At 41.4% G+C, this 20,445-nt stretch overlaps 2 protein-coding genes across 5 annotated transcripts; one reads left to right on the plus strand and one right to left on the minus strand.

The window, feature by feature from the left end:
- Nucleotides 1-1,567: 1,567 nt before the first annotated feature.
- LOC144733335 (ly6/PLAUR domain-containing protein 6-like) lies at nt 1,568-10,101 on the plus strand. The gene is made up of 6 exons (XM_078615184.1): nt 1,568-1,653; nt 2,492-2,568; nt 3,178-3,318; nt 4,172-4,270; nt 8,089-8,219; nt 9,910-10,101. Exons 1-6 carry the CDS (start codon nt 1,568-1,570, stop codon nt 10,099-10,101), a joined length of 726 nt encoding a protein of 241 aa, XP_078471310.1.
- A 248-nt stretch (nt 10,102-10,349) lies between these two features.
- On the minus strand, nt 10,350-20,378 carry LOC144727397 (uncharacterized). Of its 4 annotated transcripts, none has more exons than XM_078606191.1 (4): nt 20,265-20,378; nt 14,491-15,478; nt 14,168-14,385; nt 10,350-13,328 (listed from the first exon to the last, which is right to left on the minus strand). In XM_078606191.1, the coding sequence occupies exons 2-4, from the start codon at nt 15,388-15,390 to the stop codon at nt 13,259-13,261; spliced, it is 1,188 nt and encodes a 395-aa protein (XP_078462317.1). In that variant the 5' UTR covers nt 15,391-15,478; nt 20,265-20,378; the 3' UTR covers nt 10,350-13,258. The 4 variants fall into 4 exon arrangements, with proteins under 4 accessions (XP_078462317.1, XP_078462333.1, XP_078462341.1 ...); XM_078606207.1 differs by lacking the exon at nt 20,265-20,378 and adding an exon at nt 20,073-20,225; XM_078606215.1 differs by lacking the exon at nt 20,265-20,378 and adding an exon at nt 20,085-20,100.
- Nucleotides 20,379-20,445: the final 67 nt, after the last annotated feature.

Genomic DNA, 20,445 nt, shown 5'->3' on the forward strand with positions numbered 1-20,445 from the left:
AGACTATATCCAACAATAAATGTATACAATTGATTGAATCACTCTTGTCTCCACAGTCGACATCCTCTCAAGCCTATGGCTCATCTTCTTGGTTCTTTCTGTAAAGTCACGTAGAAGGGAAGTAATAAAATAATAAAAATAAAACATAATAAAATAATTCTCACGACGTTTCGGCCACAAAGCAAGCAACCGTCCTCAGGTGAAGACCAAGTCTGTCGGGGAGACAGCATCTGAATGAAACACCACCATGCTTGGAGCGTATATTTAAGCTGGGTTGGAAGGGGGGAAGTGCGCCTTGACAAACGTCTTGAGAATGATTTTATTATGTTTTATTTTTATTATTTTATTACTTCCCTTCTACGTGACTTTACCGAAAGGACCAAGAAGATGAATCCCTGCAGTCACGAAAACTTTAAATCGAAATTTAAGCCTATGGCTGCCACTCCATCGTTAGCATTGACCACTGGTCATCGATTCTTATGTCCTGCTCAAGTCCAGTTATATATATTTAACAGTCAATATGTATATGTTGTCCAATCCACCAGTTACTCTTTCGGTCTCTCCACGCTTTCCTGTCGTGGGAGTTAGCACACCTCCTCCCCCGCGCTCGCTGTGGTGTGCGGCTTTGGCAGGGAACGATGGGGCGTGGGTACAACACAAGAGGCGTCAAGCCAATCTCCAAAGGTCCACGGTGTGCCCTTTTGTGCTGCCCAGTTGGATAGCAATACTCGATTTTGCAGGGATTATAAGGTTGTTCCGCCCGGCACAATGTGCCCACTGTGCGAACACACCCTTCATTAGCAATAGAGGAAATATGAAATTCGTTACGTGCACGGTATGTGTCGCGTGAAAGTTCACTACGAAGCGATCGAGCTGAGTTTTCAAGATATTTCTGAAGGTTCTAACTTTTATCCTGATGAAATCATACTTTTTTTTTGCCATCTATCAGAATAACGTGTTGTGTTGACTAGCATGTTCAGACAGACCTCCTTACTCAGGCTTGAGGTATAGAGGTAGGAGAGGATGAGAAGTTGTACTTGATGAGTTTCGGGTGCTTATATCATGGGACCTCCTTTGCCAGTACCAAAATATGATAATAAGTTTTCCCCCTTTTTATGGCCACAAAACTGGTGTTAAGATGTTAAAACACCAAACTCAAACCTTTTACAAGGAATCATGTCTGCATTTACCACAATACTTGTGGTCAGAATGCAAACAAAAAACATACTCTGATAATATATGCATTGTCTTTGAAACTGATTGATCCACACCAGACAGCTTTCTCTGGTGGCTTTCTCTGGTGTGGACCAATCAGTTTCAAAGACAATGCATATATTATCAGAGTATGTTTTTTGTTTGCATTCTGACCACAAGTATTGTGGTTAATGCAGACATGATTCCTTGTAAAAGGTTTCAGTTTGGTGTTTTAACATCTTAACACCTGTTTTGTTGCCAGAAAAAAGGGGAAAACCTATTCTCATTTCGGGTGCTTGTCTGAATACATGTGAACGCAAGCCTCCACACAATGGTAGTACGGATTGGAGGCGGGCAGCATAGACGTTGGACCATGGTACAGGACAATCGCTTTGCTGCACTGCCCCCTGCTGACAACCTCAGCCCCACAGATCCCGATAAGCTGCTCGAAGCATTGTGGTTGCCCAACCGAGCAATCTCTAGACTCATTCATGCTGCGCTACCGATAAAAGTATACAATATCATCCGTTAAATTATTCAGCAGGTAACAGACAATACAAACATCCACGCTACAGAAAAGTACATTGTAGGCCCTGCATATGCAATCTCTAGAATTCTGTGATGTCGACCACAAAAATATAAAACCCAGCTTTTGTATCAAAAGCCTACCAGACTCTCTGACAATAAGTGACGAAGCACATACACATTATGAGCCATGCCAACTCTCATTCACCAATGGGCACGGCACCCTGTAGGTGAATTGACATTTGTTCCTTATACACTTCCCTCCTTTGCTCGTTCCCGGAACGAAATTGGAATATTAACGTCTCATTGCCTCCACAGTCCGCACCCCCCTCGACCACGAAATGGACTGAACGCAGAGAATTCACGACGCAGGCCTCATTTCTGTTTCAATTACCACCGCGGCCCCCTCTGGACAACTCAAAAAAGCCAGGATGCTGGTGGCTATGGCCAATTGCCAGCCCCTGCCGGCACACCCCCCCCCACCTCCCTGAACACAAAAAACGGGCGCATTCCATCCCAGCTGATATATAGGTGGACAATTGAGAACTGCCGAGCGTAGAAAGGCATAAATTAGATCAGAGTCTAGGGTCGCGATGGTTAAAATATGATTGCAACTTTGTCACGACAAAATATTACTGTTTCAATCATCCGTTGGCTACTTCAATTGGTTTCCGAGATAAATTTTTAAAGAAATATACCGTAGGCAAGTGCGTATACATCATGCTAGTTTATACATAAGTGGACACATTAATTACAATAACATACTTTAAAGGTTGGACTTTAAACTCGTAGGGAGGAGGTACGTCAAAGCATACAACGTGACCAACAATTTGAAGATGGATAAAAATGGTGAGTTATTTATATATTTTGTATATCTATACACTGATCTAACAAAATTAGAACTCTAGCGTATGTCTTCTTTACATTTGCAAATTGGAAATATGCATAGATTTGTGCTGTGTGAATGTTAGATTAAATTTATAGACTGTGTATGAGCATATGTATATACATCCTTGCTATCGTTATTATTGTTCTGAGATCATAAACTGCAGATTGATCAAACCTAGAACTAATATCAGTTTTCCTGTGTAATTGAAAATATATATTTTGTTACTAAACGGTGTTGGTTGTTCTCGTCATTAAATGCAGAATATGTACATATAAATATCCATGCAGTCCACTTTGCATGCAATATGTGCATATGTCAAAAGGCCTTCTATGAATGTATGAGTGTATAGCCCTGCCACGTACCGCGTATATATAACTAGAATATGCACGTGCATCTTCACTGTGTAAGTCCCTCCAACAAAGAGTACAGCTGTCTCACATGTTGCTATAATTTATATTTATGTAAAAATACAACTCACAATAAATAAATAAAAAAATAGACAAAAACATTCATTGAACGTTTACACCACAGAAGAGGTCTGTAATGAGATTTGCGTGCCCTAGCGAGAGACGTGGGCTCAGGGCGGACACCTCTACCGCCTGCCTGCGGCCTCTGCCTGCTCTGCTGCTGTTCGTGGTTATACCTGGGGCCGGACTTGGCCCATGCCCGCGACTTCACAGCCCATGACGTCGTCAAGCTGTACCCTTCGAGTGAGCACGCATCACTGTGCTCTGTTGAGCAAGTGGTGGAAATTCCACATTCCAATTGCGAGGCCAGTACTACGGCAGAGTCGGTCCTATCGTGGGTCCAGTTCATATATTCCTTGGCAGGGAAAATGCTCGTCTCAATGGGATTTTACCTAGGCATAACTATCACATATCCATCTCTCAGTCTATACTCAAAGACAACCAGGGTTGATTTATTTTCTAGTGATGAAGATTCAAAATGTGGTGCTCATCCGACACACCCCATGCAAAGATGAGGCTGAGCTTCCCTCACCGGGATTCTAACTCATGTGAAGCTAAAGCTATGCAAATAGCTAGCAGGATATCAATTGTATGTTGTTTTAAAGGGTGGATACGTGGTTTATTTAATGGCATTAAAATATGAGAAATTAACAACAGGAAACATTGTAGAACATCCAGAAAACAAGTTTGCCGATGTGTCACTAACCAGTGAATTTCTTTAAACTATAAGACCACAGAATGTGTTCACAGCACCGTAAAACGAATTTTCATCCCTTTGTCAGTACACTGCTGAATGAAGGCCGACCCATGCCATGTCGGTCATGGGGATTATTTCACCATATTTCACCACATTTGTCATTGAGGGTTGGTAAAGGAGGCGTTCAGGACTATTTTAGATATCACTCCTCACTATTAGCCGTGGGAGAAAATCCAACTCAGGTTACGATATTCAGCGCAGAGTGCTAAATCATATAAAAGATGTAAATAGTGGTAAACTCTAAAAGGCATGTCTGGCACGTGACTACCATACATATGTAGCAATGTTCTCGTGTCAATGTCAATGTATGAGTTTTACATGTTTATTTTTTTACTGCAGCAACACCGCACCCGGGTGGATTTAAATGCTTCACGTGTGAAAACGCCAGAGATAACTTTGAGTGCAACCGTTGGGCTCCTGACACGTACTGTCCAAAAGGTACCTGAACATCTATACACCTGTTTAACACGTAGGCGTAACAGCTACAGGCTTAGTGCGGCCTGGATGCGTATTATTAAATAAATAAAATATATAATACAATTACAATTCCTTATAAGGGAAACAAATATCAATGAATAACAATTGAATCATTAACAATCTATATAATTACAATACCCTCCCCGCCTCAAATCACTGCACCTTATTGAATTAAATGATGACGTCACCCTGCTGCTGCTCTATTTAAGACCGGGAGCAACAGGAGAGCTTCACCATTCTTGCCCGATGAAGCTGATTGTAATTACCAGCGAAATGTCGTACTCAAATTTTTAATGATGTTGATTCGCTCTTCAACACACCGGTGGGCTAAAGAAGTGAATTATTTTGTCCTTTGTAAACGTGACACTTTTTTTTACTGTTTGGCCGTCTCGGGTGGTGGAGGGGTACGACACATTTATAAATTACGCGATCTAACCCAAAAACCTTTGTTATGATCTATACACCTTCACTGTGCATATCGCAAAAGACGAAATTTCATGTTGATATTGTTTAACCCGGTGAGAACTCAAGAGACCAGGATAAAGGGACATAGGACATTCTTCTGCCAATACCGTATAATTCCAATTGAATCTTGATTTGAAGCTTTCGTGACTGCAGGAACCCATACTCTTTGGTTCTTTCGGTAAAGTCACGTAGGTAGAAAAGTAAAATACAGTTATTTTTTTGTTTAATTTTATTTTTCTACCTACGTGTCTTTACCGAAAGAACCAAAGAGTAATTCCAATTTAGTAATGAACAAATATTTTTAGAATTTGGAAAAATTTGAAGATTCCCAGATCTAGTCGTACATACTGCTGGGGCAAACATTGTTCACAAGCACCCATTAAGACCAGAACGTCGCACAAGGTGTGGATGTGTGCTTACCACTGCATATAGCATGAACACACGCACACCCTATATATTATGGCTGAACGAGTAATCGATTTGAAATCGAAATCGCAATTTGAAACAATGCGATTAGCAAATCGCAAAGGCTGCGATTTTTTGCGATTTGAAAAGTCCTGTTACTTTCTTATTAGAATTGTTATATTTATTATTATCAAAACTTAATTTATTTGACTTAACACTTGTTCTATGTTTGATTGTTCTATTTCAATTAAAACATTTTAATAAATACATGTTGGAAGCAATTTCATATCCTTAAAGTTGTCATCCTTGAATTAGAATATATAGAGCAGTTCATATTTTGATGGTATTATGTGGTAATGCTCCATCACATGTTTTAAATCTATTACACAGTGAATATTGAACTGAAGCTTGACTTTAAAAAAATGTAATCGCAAATCAAATTGCAATATCTGTCAGAAAAAAATCCCAATTAGATATTTTCCCCAAATCGTTCAGCCCTACTAGAAATCAATAGCAAAATATAGCACTTAATAGGTTAGTTGTTTTTACACTGCCATAATGATTAAGTAGCTCCAATTGATATATTCGTATCAAATTCACAAACCCAGCACAGTGTGTGACCCCGAGCCAGACATCGCATACATCAAACTCGTGCCAGTTTCACTCAATCTGCTTTCGTAGCCTAAGCCAAATCCTGCATTTCAAAAGTCTCCCCTGTTCCAAGAGCGAGAATAGAAGCTCGAGGCCTGTGCTGATGTGGATCGAGATAATTTAGCAATGGAAAACATTCCATGAAAGTGAGAACGGAGCAACTCAGCCTTAAACCCACACAGTCGATGTCGTGGCAGAAGCCACAATGTGAAAACGAGCTCCTCTGTAGGAGATGGCGTTGATTCATAATTCTTAAATTCCAATAGAAGACAGCTGCTTAGCTGTGAGCCAATCTCCGGGGTTCTCATAAGAAGGATAATCCTCGGCTTATTTAATTAAAAGATTATTCCTGAAAGTTGAGTCACTTAGCATTTCCCAGAATGGCAGTTTCTTTAACATCTATTGCCGATGTTGTGGTTTACAATCGATTCTATATTTGTAGCTTGTTTTAACTTCAAAATATGTCCTCAATACATATTTTAAACTAAAAATTTAGGACGTGTCCATCTTTATCCTGTTTCCGAACATGTTTGTTTTTTTTATCATTCCTAATGATTTTTCAAGCCACATCCACTCATTTAAAACAAACCATTTTAAACCTCGCTTGGCCGATATTTTAGTACTTTACATCCCAAACTCCTGCGTCAACGCATTATCAACAAATTTAAGGTGCACATAAAACGAAATAACTTTAACTCTGTATGCGAAATATAAAATATATAAATAACTCGCTCGCTAGTGCAGATTTACCATATCAGATTTAACCTCTCCTCGTTTAGGGCGAAGGCTAAAAGTTTGCCGTGCAACAGCGCCACACAGCGGTCCTGCACAGGAAGCGATTCGCTTAACATAATTAGTAATCAATAGCTTAAGAACACAAATACTCTTAAGGTGCCTTCTTAACCATTGAATTATAAAATTGTGCTTCACTGCAAGTTGCCAGTCACACGACTGACACGAGACCATGTTTAAGGGTTGTTAACATTTAGTCTAAATGCTAAAGGCTCCAACATCTAATCTCAAGTCATTTTTGAAAATCCTAAGAACGGCGGTAGAAACTCCCCAAGCCATGCCGCAAGGTTTCCTTGTTATAAATATCGTGTATTGAGTTGCCAACTTTTGTCCAAAAAACTATCCTTATGTGGGGCACCGGCCTTTAAAAGTTCTGGTGAGTTTCCTAGCTATTGGTTTCATAGTGTCACGGACATTTTTGATCAAAATTGCTATTTATAGATTCGAGGCTACCTTAAAAACTGAACACGACTGCGCATTTCTTAACTGTCACAACAACACAAAGCCTTTCATGGACCACTGCCGAGGAGCAATGACAACGTCGGGTTCGATCTGTAAGATGCGACTACAAATAGAGGCTTATGTTAGAGGCGGGGTGGGGGGGCTGCACTCACATGTGACTGCGTTCTCTCGGTTTTCAAAATACATATCTCGTTAGAAAGAAAAAAAAACAGAGTTGGGCACGATAAAGTTAGCAATGTGACTGTTGAGTGTGCAGGAACAATGAACACAAATTGCCCAACCTCTGATATTGAAAGCAAATCGGTGTTAAATGCTGGCTAGAACTTGGACAGGTGACAAAACAGGTGTTGTCGGCGTAGGGCTGCGAGGTTGGTAGCAGATGACAAACATCCCAATGCAGCACCTCTTGAAAATAAATCTTGAAACTCAGCCGGGCTATCCGAAGTGAAAAATGGGCACTATATTTAAACATTTCAAAGGGTAGTAACAGGTAGGTGTTATTAAGAAACTACAGTACTGAGTATTGTATTATATTAATTCCTGTGGAACTTTTAAAATCATTAAACTAAATAACACAAATATATTTTACTCGATAATCTAACACGTAATATATAGCTTGTGCTATGTTAATGAGCATAACATTTTCGGTTTATGCGATTTCGTGTATATGCGGTTAACCTATTTCTACTCAAATGTTACTGTATGCGGTTTAAATTCACTGATATGCGGCTATGTGGTCGGATATGAAACAACATCGTTTATGGACTGTGTGCACTACTTGTCTCCTCGTGCGGTTTCACTCTGTGCTCCCTTTTTGGAAAGCATCTACTCCCGCATAAAGCGGGGGAAACCTGTGTTGTTTTTCTACATTCTGCTGAGCTTATTTAATTTTGGCATTCATCATTTTCATTACCCAGATCACTCTCAAATTAAACGATCCTGGTCTCTAACCTTGTTAAATTTAATTTTAAAAACATTCTGCCCCTATGACGCTGTGTGTGCAGAGAGCGAATATTGTCACACGCGCCACGTGATGGCCACGGATGGCCGGGAGAGCGTGCTGGTCAGCAAGAGGTGTTCCCAGCTCAGAGACTGCATGCCTGTGGGATGCCAGCGCATAAGCAACGGGCGGATCGTAAGTGCGGCCAATTTACGCAACAATAACCCTTGAGCACAGTGCTCCGATTACGCTAAAACCACACAGAATGTTACCCGATCTCGTCAGATCTCGGAAGCTGAGCTAGTTTGATCCTGAAATACTTTGTATGGACACTGCAATGCACAACGCTGCAGGGCTACGTGGTAGGAAACTGCATGTATATTCCCTAACTCCTCGCTTTCACCCAAGTGGAGTTGTTAAAATCTGTTTTTCTTTGCATTACTGGTAACCGCTTAGATGTCTAGCAGCATACAAAGTTTGGTGCCGCGGTGGCGAGATGTTAACTACCTCGCTGGTATACAGGAGGTCGTAGATTCGATCCCAATCCTGACGCCTGTATATTTGGAGTTGGCATGTTCTCCCCATGGTCGCATAGATTTTTCTCCAGGTCCTCCGATTTTTCCCTACACATTTAGAAACATGCGTTTCGACTAATTGGCTGCTGTAAATTTCAACATAAGTCACTTCATTGAGCAATAATTTGTGGCCAGGTCACTTCTGAAACAGCTATATCGCTCAGTGGGCCTTACCTGTTAAATTAACAATAGTTTAGTTACCTTTTTAACTGAGTAACAAAGAGAGTTGCCGTTACGTGATTGATAACACATTGGACTTTCAATCAAGAGGCCGGTGGTTCAATGTAATTTCCTGTGGACATGGCAATTGAACCCACGGTGCATGTTTGTAAAATTCCCTCGCCTCTGTCCACCCAGCAATATAAATGGGTCTGCGAGTCAATCGGCAGGTCGTGTGTGGTGGGTTAAAGTGTGGGTATGCCCAGCTCTTCCAAGACGTCTGATCAGCCTGAAAGAATAAACCAAACATCCTCGAGCTCCATCAAGCAATTGCAAGGTTGCACATTTGTCTTTTACTGAGAAATTAGGGAAAAGGAAATATATATCACGCGGTGAAATAGGCGACTGCGCCATTTGTACATCGAGCATGCCAATCGATGCATTGATTACTAAAATTCAACTGAAAACGAGCACTGGTTCCTGATTTTAGGAATCGGGAATACATTCTGAAAACGGTTTACTCGTCGTCTTTGAACAACTCCACCAAACCCACACTGACCAGCATGAAGTGTGGTTCAATAACCTGAATCGTCAGTAAAAATTAACGGATTGCATTCCGAGAGTTCAACAGTTCTATCGGACCGATGAAAGTGTCCGATTTGTTTTTTCTGCAATATTTTGCCGTCTTTTCTTGGATTTTCTGTATGCACTTAGTCACATTCACTTTAAGATGTTTTCTTGTTCATGTTTTTGTTTTTTGTTTGTTGCGGTTGCACCCGATTCAAGAGCCGAATGGCTCACAGGGCTATACCTAATAAATGAATTTTTACACATATCATCAGTCATCAAGTAACACTACACGTTATTTATATTTTTGAAATTTTTTATGGGGGTGAACAGTTAATGTACATGGGATAGATGTGTATGGGACATCACAATGTACCACCTGCATTGATACGATTGTCAACTGCCGTTACATTTGTCCGAGCCTCAAATATCAGATGAGGCCTCAGTATAAAATTTCAAATGCGCTACCCTGTAGTATGCCTCGGTGTACTCTTGAGCGAGAACCGATGATTTGTTTTAATACACATTAATGTTAACTCAATGTAACTCACATCGCATTTGTGATCTGTCTTATCTCCCTACAGGAGTGTATTTCATGCTGTGAAGGGTCCATCTGCAATCTGCCTGTGCCATACAATGACTCACAAGCAATATTCGTGACCATCTCACCGAGTAGCCGGGTCACACCAGTGGTAGCACATCTTCAGGGAGTCTATGGAGGCTACCTTGCTTGGCTGTGGGTTTATACTATAATGCTGGAATCAAATACTTGGTGATACACTCTCTGCACCATTATCAAAGTATTAAAAATATACTTAAAACTGAGATGTGCATTTATCTAATATGAAAGTTGTAATTTTTGCACACCCACATAACTAGACATACATTTAAGTGCAGCAAACTTTCATCGCCGTGCTCTGGGGGATCTAAACAGCAGACACCATTCTCCCTTAAAATAATACAGTATTAAGAATTAATTCAATCCACATAATTCAAGAAACACTTAAATAAATACAACTCTCGATTAACTGCAAAACAGATGCTTTATTTCACAGCTGTATGTAATATACAGTTTACTCGTTTAAAGCTGCAGTAAATATGAAACCACACAACAAAGCATCAACAACTTGCCTTGGAACATTACTCTTTGGTTCTTTCGGTAAAGTCACGTGACTTTACCGAAATAACCAAAGAGTAATTCCTGCAATCACGAAAGCTTCAAATCAAGTTGGAACATTAGCTTTGAACCTTTACATTCGACATGCTCAACGTCTGTGCAAAGTGTTTACAGAGAGAATGGATGGGGATGAGAAGAGTAAATGATGAAGCATATGGATATTGTCATACAAATTTAAAGTTTAGTTACCCATACAAACCACAAGATAGTACTTATCAACGAATTATTCTCATGAAATGTATAACGCTTTATGAATCAATTTTGAAAGGACATGTGGTTTTCCCTGTGAAATAATTAGTGAAATATTCCTTACATTGTATAGTGATAGCTTGATTTTGTTAATGCGTGATTTCAGTTTACACACTTCCATAGATCTATTCCAATGATAAATATCTATTCCAATTGTAGTGGATTATCAACTACTGTACTGCTGATAATGAAACATGACCTAATAATCTACAAAACTGTTTCTTTTTTACGCTCAATAATTTTCATACTTGAGGTTAAACACATGGCTGTTTATTGTAGTAATAGGCACTTTTGAAGCAAAGTTACATTGTGCTTAGATAGGTTATTCAACATCACAACACTAAATTTAAAGAACAAGTGTCATATTGAGAGCAGCACTTCAGGTGCATATATGCAGAAAACATGTCGACATTTAAATCAAGGAAAAAGACGTGACAAACTGCATTAGCTCAATATTAACACACTGTTCAAAGTGTATTCATATTTTAACGAGTTACATTTTTTAATAAAAAAGTATGGTTTATAAAAGCACTTGTGAGCACTTAAAATAATTTGTTGTCATCGTGATAATATACAGTACCGTATTCTCTGGACTACAATACACCATGGAATTTTTGTTTATATTTTTCCCCCCCAGAAAACCCATACATATTCTATGGGTCTTTCGGTAAAGTCACGTAGATAGGTTCAAAGAAAATAACAAATTGTTATTTTGTTATTTTATTTGAACCTATCTACGTGACAAAATAACAAAACAAAATAGTTATTTGTTAGATAAAATACATACAGTGAATGTAGGGGGGAACGTGTGCCTCATCATCTGGAGAATACGGTAAAACAAATGTTTTATGTAATTCGGTACTGTATAGTATCCATAACGTAGAAGTGACTGTGTGGTGGCAATAAAGTTGTTTACTGTAAAGACTGCCAATAAAGTTATACAAATCTGGTCACATGCTATGGTGGCATGGCTATCGACATTAAAGTTGACTGGCCAGTGTGAAAAAAGTTACACAAATTTGGTCATACACACACCTACCAGATGATAAGATGAACTGCACACTTTTGCTCAAAAATGGATGAAAATATAATCCGGAGAATAGTAGTCTAAGCATTATATTAAATGTTATCCAAAATTAATGTGTACTCATAAAACAATCACTTTTAAAATGGACAAAAAAATATCACACAAAATGGGAACCAAGTATTTGTTTAACATACATTTAACGATTTGTAACTAAAATATATATAAAAGAAATATTTCCATTATGGATGGGACACATTCAATTATTTTTGGTATTTTAACCATCCAGCCTTTATCCTGAAACTGGAATGTAACTTTTTTTCCTGAATGATCCAGAGCAGCGCTTCTAAAAATCCATTCCTCTCACCACTCCACCATCGAGCAGGGTTTAGTGCAACCAATGACCAGGTACATGGAATGTGCAAGGGCTTCATTTGTCTTTCAATGGAGATTGGTAATTTAGAAACCTGTACCATGGTGGACACGAGGACCGCAATATAATCCCTGAATACAAAAATAACTAAAATAAATACGTAGTTCGCAACGCAAATAATAACTGCAAAATCAGATGTTGCAGTACATTTTACAGTATAATGCAAGATTATGAATTTTCCAAAAATACTCGTTTTATTTGGTAACTTGTCTCATGAAAAAAACAATAATATAAAAGCTATGGATTTGTACGGCATTCAGTGTTGTCATCTGATCAGTAAACTTGTGGAGGCCATCTGAAAAGTTCTTCCAAAACGTGTTCCAGGCTAACAGTAAAATGTATCGGTTATATTAAGTTTGTGGGACTTCTTTCAATAATTCCACTTGTTATCATTTTATTTCAGTGTGCCAACTATAAGGAACATATTGTTAATTCAAAACAGTGTATGGCTTCTGAAACACCCACATGTATTTCCACTAGGGTTGCCGCAATATATTTTTTCACAATTCAACATGACAATTATCCAATGACAATTATGGCAATGTCTCATATAACTCTCTACATCCATTTCACAATTCTATTATTGTTTGTGCTTTGCTGCATTTGCAGTACAAATATTGCATACAATTTTAAATTGTAGTTAATCAAACACGCCTTTCATAAGCATTTTAATCACTGAAAGTTTAAATGTGAGCTTATATAACATGCATGCTGCAAGTTACACAAATATGATTTAAATGAGCTGTAAAGATGATGACGTAATATAGCCATCAAGTCATCAATAACGCCACAAAACTATTTTCAAAGGACTAATTTAACTGGCAATTGTTTTACTTTAATGACTGTGCTTTTGAAATTTAAGAAATGTTGCCAAAAAAGTTGATTTTGTTGAGGCCCGATAAATCATAAAACAAAATTTTTAAAACGGATGATCCGATCATCATGCATGTTAAATATCGTATATTGTTATATCGCGGCAACCCTAATTACCAGGCAGAAATCCATGACTCCATCTTTAGGATGGTGGTGATAACCACTCGTGCATGCCGGTCACACAATGCCCTTTTCCTTCAGCTCATCTTGAACACGTTTCAGGTAATCCGGGTCTGGATAGCCAAAGCTAAAACAGATTAACAAACAATGATGTAATGAGTGCCAATGGATATAGCTTTAGAGCACCAGTAAACAATACATTAAGACTGAAATGAAATTTTAAACAATAAAACTTGGTCAAACATAATTTTAAAAACATTAACAATACAGTGGTTTATACAAATTGAGACAGCATACAATCACAAAGAACACAACATCATTTAGTTTAATAATGTACACGTGGGAATATCGCACCAAAGCTTTTGTCACAACTGCATGTCGGGTGTCGTATCTGCGCCTACATTGAGTAAAGTGTTCTCGTGCCATTAGCTAACCGAGGTAAACTACACAGACTGTGGAATATTAAGTACAACATTTTGGTCCTCCATTCTCTGCCAGGTTAAGTTATGACAATGCTAGGTGACGGTGCAACTTAGCAGCTAAAGAGAGAACCTCTAGAGAATGTTGGGCTACTCTTTCAGGCTAGGCAGGTACCTTTGAAGAGGTGAGAGTACCCACACTTTACCCCACCACACAACCTGCTGATTGACTTAATGTATCCACTTATACTGCTGGGTGGACAGTGGCAGGGGGGATCAAAGAAACCCGCACATTGTTTCCACTGGCGTGCCGGGAGATAAAATCGAACCAGCGACATCTGGATTGTGTGCAAACTATTACAGAATGGCAGCAAACCATGAGATAAAATCGAACCAGCGACATCTGGATTGTGTGCTAACTATTATAGAATGGCAGCATTCCATAAATGCTAACATATTTCTGCAAATGTTGTCCAGTCATCACACAAGGTCCTCAACTGCTAAGATTTTACTGAAAGATTTTGAAAGTAATTTATACCCGCCTTACTTTATGGGCCCGCCTCGGATGCTGGTCTTGTGGTGGATGTCATTCCAAGTGACAATGTTGTCTATGCCGGTGGTGCGCGATACACCCACAGTGAAGATGAGCCTCTGTTTGAAGGCTCTTTGCAGCAGTTGCAGCACGTGGTTTCCTTCCGTGTTGTCTGGCAGGTATGCGATGCGCATGGTGCCATGATAAGCCATGCCTGGCTGTGGGTGCTCAGGCTAAAATAGACAAATTCGTACAATTCAGCATATTGTCAGTGTGAAAATGTAATACTGTTAAATCAAGATAAATATATATTGTGAACTTCATGTGGTGGTACTTACACCTTGTATTCCACTCGGAATGGAATAAGTAATTTCAATAGTGCCACAAAGTGGATAGCCTGGAAGGTGGCCTGATGTGATGTTGACCGTCATGTGTGCATTTATGGGTTGGTCACCAACAATAGTCCCATATGGCTTGTTGCATATAGGACAAACAGGCCGGATCTTGGAAGCCATATCTATGCATTCACGACAAAAAGCATGTTTGCAATTCGGCAGTGCATATTTTTCTGTAAAATCACCCAAGCAGATGGGGCACATGTCTTCTTCACTGTCATTTTCTTTGCTGGATTTCTGGTCTTCATTGGATTCTTTGCTTTTGCTACTCTCACCTTCATCTTTACTGTTTTCTTTAGACTTTAAAAACTTATGGTAAACATCATCACCTCCACTCAGTGTTCTTTTTAAGGACTGACGAGATGACTGTTGGGAATGGACAATCTTCCGGAATTCTTGACCAGATGACTTTTGGGAATGCACAATCTTCCGGAATTCTTCCAGAGCCGATGCTGGCTGCTTTCCTTTCCCGACAAAGCGGACACCATTATTTCCTTTAATTTGGTAAACATCAGGAAATTTTCGTGAAATTAAATTGTCAGCTTGAGTCAGCAAACTGTGTCCCTTGTGGAGATTAACATCACTCCAAGAGATATGGGTCGCCTGCAGCTCAACCTGTTCATTATCGTACAGTGACATGAATGCTTCTTTTGCAACTTCATTGCCAGGTTTCAGAGTAACGTTGCAAAGTGATGGAATTATCCCATCACTTATTTGAAAATCGACACTACAAAAAAGCTTTAAATTACCTATCTCCTTAGTCATCTTCTTAAACATGAATTCTACAATATCTCTGTCTAAATTTTCAAACACATGGTTTGGCGGAGTGAAACCTGTCGCCATCCCGAAACATAAAAAGTATGTTACTAGGATACAATAAACCTAGTCTTCAAATTGTACACATAACTTCTGATGCGGTGGTACTGCAAGTCTGTAAAATACAAATGATAAAATTAGTTCATACAGTGGGTTCATTAGCATTCCTTCCTAGAAAGGGGTATCAAGTGGTAGTTATAGACTTATAGATGCTGGCATGGTGTAGTGTATGCAATTAACAAGCGAGATAAATAATCTAATTCTATCACAGAAATCTTTGAATTAACAACCAACATAAGTAACTCAAAAAAATACCCAGCTCCACTTCATTCTCGATGGCAAAAACAATTACTTGGCTCTGCTGATTTCTGGAGTAATAAAACCAGCACACCGCCCCAGACATTTTCCCTTTTTAGAGTAACGAAGTCAAGGAGTCAAGACGTCTCCTGACTCGTGAGCATGGAGCCGGCGCTTGACCATTGACGGGCATTCCCCACATTCTTGTTGTGGGGTCATTCTGTGCTTGGAAGTGCCATGGACCGTGTTCTTTAATCTTTTGCGAAATTAAAGGTGTTTGGCTTAAATTCCCTCCATCATTCATTTCAATCACCAAGCACAAACTTGCTTCACGAAGCTTGCACCTTCGAGAATGCGTCCCGCGCCCATAGAATTGAGGTCCTGAGTGAGACTACCGAACTCAACCATATTACGCGATGGTGTAACATTTTATTTATATCGATCTTCTAGGCCAGTGTTCTTCATTGGAAGATCCGCGGGCCACTGACGATCCCTGGTGGCCTTTAGTGCGGTCCCAGACAGAACACAAATGTGTAAACACCCCCCCCCCCCCCATTATCATCATCATCGTGCTGCTGTCAAACCCGCAATGATTTTGAATGTGAGGCGGCCCTCACGCTGACGATGTCTTATCGGCGAAAGTGGCGGTCCCCCTCTCTGAAAATTAACATTTACTCAGATTGTAAATGTCGTGGATTTGCTCTCCAACACGCCGGTGTGCTGTCCTAGTAACACCAATTGGCATGTTCTGTTTACGTGGCATTTATATTTACGCCATCTAACCCAACAACAATGACAAACCCTGTATTACTACCTGTTAAACTAATTCGCTAAGAACAACAACAGCAACAAACTCTTCCGATAGCCCTCGGATTGCCGCGTTTGTTGCGACGAATTCCTGCGCCACCATCCAGCCACGCGACGCCAAAACAAAAAACACGACGCGGAAATCCCATCGACTGCGACTCACACACAAGACGACTCACACACTCACACACAAGACGACACACACACAAGACGACTCACTCACACACACAAGACTCACACACACACAAGACGACTCACTCACAAGACTCACACACACACAAGACGACACACACACAAGACGACACACACACACAAGACTCACACACACACAAGACGACTCACACACACACACAAGACGACTCACACACACACAAGACGACTCACACACACACAAGACGACACACACACACACAAAACGACTCACACACACACAAAACGACTCACACACACACAAAACGACTCACACACACACAAAACGACTCACACACACACAAAACGACTCACACACACACAAGACGACTCACACACACACACAAGACACACACATAAGACGACTCACTCACACACGACTCACACACAAGATGACCCACACACACACAAGACTCACACACACACAAGACGACTCACACACACACAAAACGACTCACACACACACACAAGACGACTCACTCACAAGACTCACACACACACAAGACGACACACACACACACACAAGACTCACACACACACAAGACGACTCACACACACACACAAGACGACTCACACACACACAAGACGACTCACACACACACAAGACGACTCACACACACACAAGACGACACACACACACACAAAACGACTCACACACACACAAAACGACTCACACACACACAAAACGACTCACACACACACAAAACGACTCACACACACACAAAACGACTCACACACACACAAAACGACTCACACACACACAAGACGACTCACACACACACAAGACTCACACACACACACACAAGACACACACATAAGACGACTCACTCACACACGACTCACACACAAGATGACCCACACACACACAAGACTCACACACACACAAGACGACTCACACACACACAAAACGACTCACACACACACAAGACGACTCACACACACACAAGACGACTCACTCACAAGACGACTCACACACACACAAGACGACTCACTCACACACAAGACGACTCACTCACAAGACGACTCACACACACACAAGACGACTCACACACACACAAGACGACTCACTCACAAGACGACTCACACACACACACAAGACGACTCACACACACACACAAGACGACTCACACACACACAAGACGACTCACACACACACAAGACGACTCACACACACACAAGACGACTTACACACACACAAGATGACTCACACACACACAAGACGACTCACTCACAAGACGACTCACACACACACAAGACGACTCACACACACACAAGACGACTCACACACACACAAGACGACTCACACACACACAAGACGACTCACACACACACAAGACGACTCACACACACACACAAGACGACTCACACACACACACAAGACTCACACACACACAAGACGACTCACACACACAAGACGACTCACACACAAGACTCACACACACACAAGACGACTCACTCACACACACAAGACTCACACACACACAAGACGACTCACTCACAAGACTCACACACACACAAGACGACACACACACACAAGACTCACACACAAGACGACTCACACACACACACAAGACGACTCACACACACACAAGACGACACACACACACACACAAGACGACTCACACACACACAAAACGACTGACACACACACAAAACGACTCACACACACACAAAACGACTCACACACACACAAAACGACTCACACACACACAAGACGACTCACACACACACAAGACTCACACACACACACAAGACACACACATAAGACGACTCACTCACACACGACTCACACACAAGATGACCCACACACACACAAGACTCACACACACACAAGACGACTCACACACACACAAAACGACTCACACACACACAAGACGACTCACACACACACAAGACGACTCACTCACAAGACGACTCACACACACACAAGACGACTCACTCACAAGACGACTCACACACACACAAGACGACTCACTCACACACAAGACGACTCACTCACAAGACGACTCACACACACGACGACTCACACACACACAAGACGACTCACACACACACACACAAGACGACTCACACACACACACAAGACGACTCACACACACACAAGACGACTCACACACACACAAGACGACTCACACACACACAAGACGACTTACACACACACAAGATGACTCACACACAAGACGACTCACACACAAGACGACTCACTCACAAGACGACTCACACACACACAAGACGACTCACACACACAAAAGACGACTCACACACACACAAGACGACTCACACACACACACAAGACGACTCACACACACACACACAAGACTCACACACACACAAGACGACTCACACACACAAGACGACTCACACACACACAAGACGACACACACAAAAGACTCACACACGAGACTCACACACACATACAAGGCGACTCACACACACACACACACAAGACGACTCACACACACACAAAGACTCACACACACACAATACTCACACACACACAAAGACTCACACACACACAAGACGACTCACACACACACAAGACGACTCACACACACACAAGACTCACCACACACACACACAAGACGACTCACACACACACAAGACGACTCACACACACACAAGACGACTCACACACACACACAAGACGACTCACACACACACAAGACGACACACACACAAGACACACACACAAGACTCACACACGAGACTCACACACACATACAAGGCGACTCATACACAGACACACAAGACGACTCACACACACACAATACTCACACACACACAATACTCACACACACACAACGACTCACACACACACAAGACGACTCACACACAAGACGACTCACTCACACACACAAGACTCACACACACACAAGACGACTCACACACACACACAAGACGACTCACACACACACAAGACTCACACACACACAACTCACACACACACAAGACTCACACACACACAAGACTCACACACGCATACAAGGCGACTCACACACACACACAAGACGACTCACACACACACAAAGACTCACACACAAGACGACGATCACACGAAGGCGGGTATCGACGACACGCGCTGTTGTACTGCACTTCTAGGCTGCCGCGTCTGAGACTTTCGCTAAGTGACCGGCGCGGCGATGATGGGAGACGTGCACGGTGGAGAGGAGTGGGGGGGGGATTGACGGCAGAGATGGCTACAACTGCGTACGCACACAATGTTATAGACGACTTCAATCACTTTAACTCCGTTCAATGGGGCGAGCGCCACAACATCAACACAACAACAACACAACCACAACAACACACACCGCCGCCGCCTTGCTCCACAGACGCGACATCGTTTCGCGATCAGTTCGATCGGGTTTTCGATGACAATTGGGAAGTTTATGTCGGAGATCGAACATCGAATGCACCTCGGTACGCACCACCTGGGTCTCCCCCCCCCCGCAGCCAGCGGCTGTTTCCACGCGCTGCCGATTCGCGCCTTGATCACCGAATCAATCCTCTGCCGCGATTCATTTACAAACGATTGATCATTTTTTCCCGTTAAAATTGTCAAATAATTCTGATAATAACATGAATAGTAATGAGAAGTAAAAGCGAACCTTTTGTATTGTTGAGACGTGAAGGCAAAAGGTTTTTTTTATTTTTTTAAAACCGCGGCGATTCCCTTGGAAGATGGCAACGAAATGAAACTTTCGTGGGTCCTGGGCGGCTGGGGGGGAGGGGGTTTCCGAGCAGTGACGTCACAGTTCCTACCACCCCCACGTGACGCCTGCAGGGTGA

Source organism: Lampetra planeri, chromosome 2 (assembly GCF_965212315.1).
Source record: "Lampetra planeri chromosome 2, kcLamPlan1.2.h2, whole genome shotgun sequence".
In the NCBI taxonomy this organism is placed as follows: Eukaryota; Metazoa; Chordata; class Hyperoartia; order Petromyzontiformes; family Petromyzontidae; genus Lampetra; species Lampetra planeri.

What these genes read in the sequence shown, in the direction of transcription:
- LOC144733335 (XM_078615184.1), top strand. Translation starts at nt 1,568, where the DNA reads ATGGTACAGGACAATCGCTTTGCTGCACTGCCCCCTGCTGACAACCTC. An exon ending in AAGCTGCTCGAAGCATTGTG is followed by an intron (nt 1,654 to 2,491) that starts GTTGCCCAACCG and finishes CATACTTTAAAG; the next exon opens with GTTGGACTTTAAACTCGTAG. An exon ending in GCATAAGCAACGGGCGGATC is followed by an intron (nt 8,220 to 9,909) that starts GTAAGTGCGGCC and finishes ATCTCCCTACAG; the next exon opens with GAGTGTATTTCATGCTGTGA.
- LOC144727397 (XM_078606191.1), bottom strand. Translation starts at nt 15,390, where the DNA reads ATGGCGACAGGTTTCACTCCGCCAAACCATGTGTTTGAAAATTTAGAC. An exon ending in TTCCGAGTGGAATACAAGGT is followed by an intron (nt 14,386 to 14,490) that starts GTAAGTACCACC and finishes TGTCTATTTTAG; the next exon opens with CCTGAGCACCCACAGCCAGG. An exon ending in ATCCGAGGCGGGCCCATAAA is followed by an intron (nt 13,329 to 14,167) that starts GTAAGGCGGGTA and finishes AATCTGTTTTAG; the next exon opens with CTTTGGCTATCCAGACCCGG.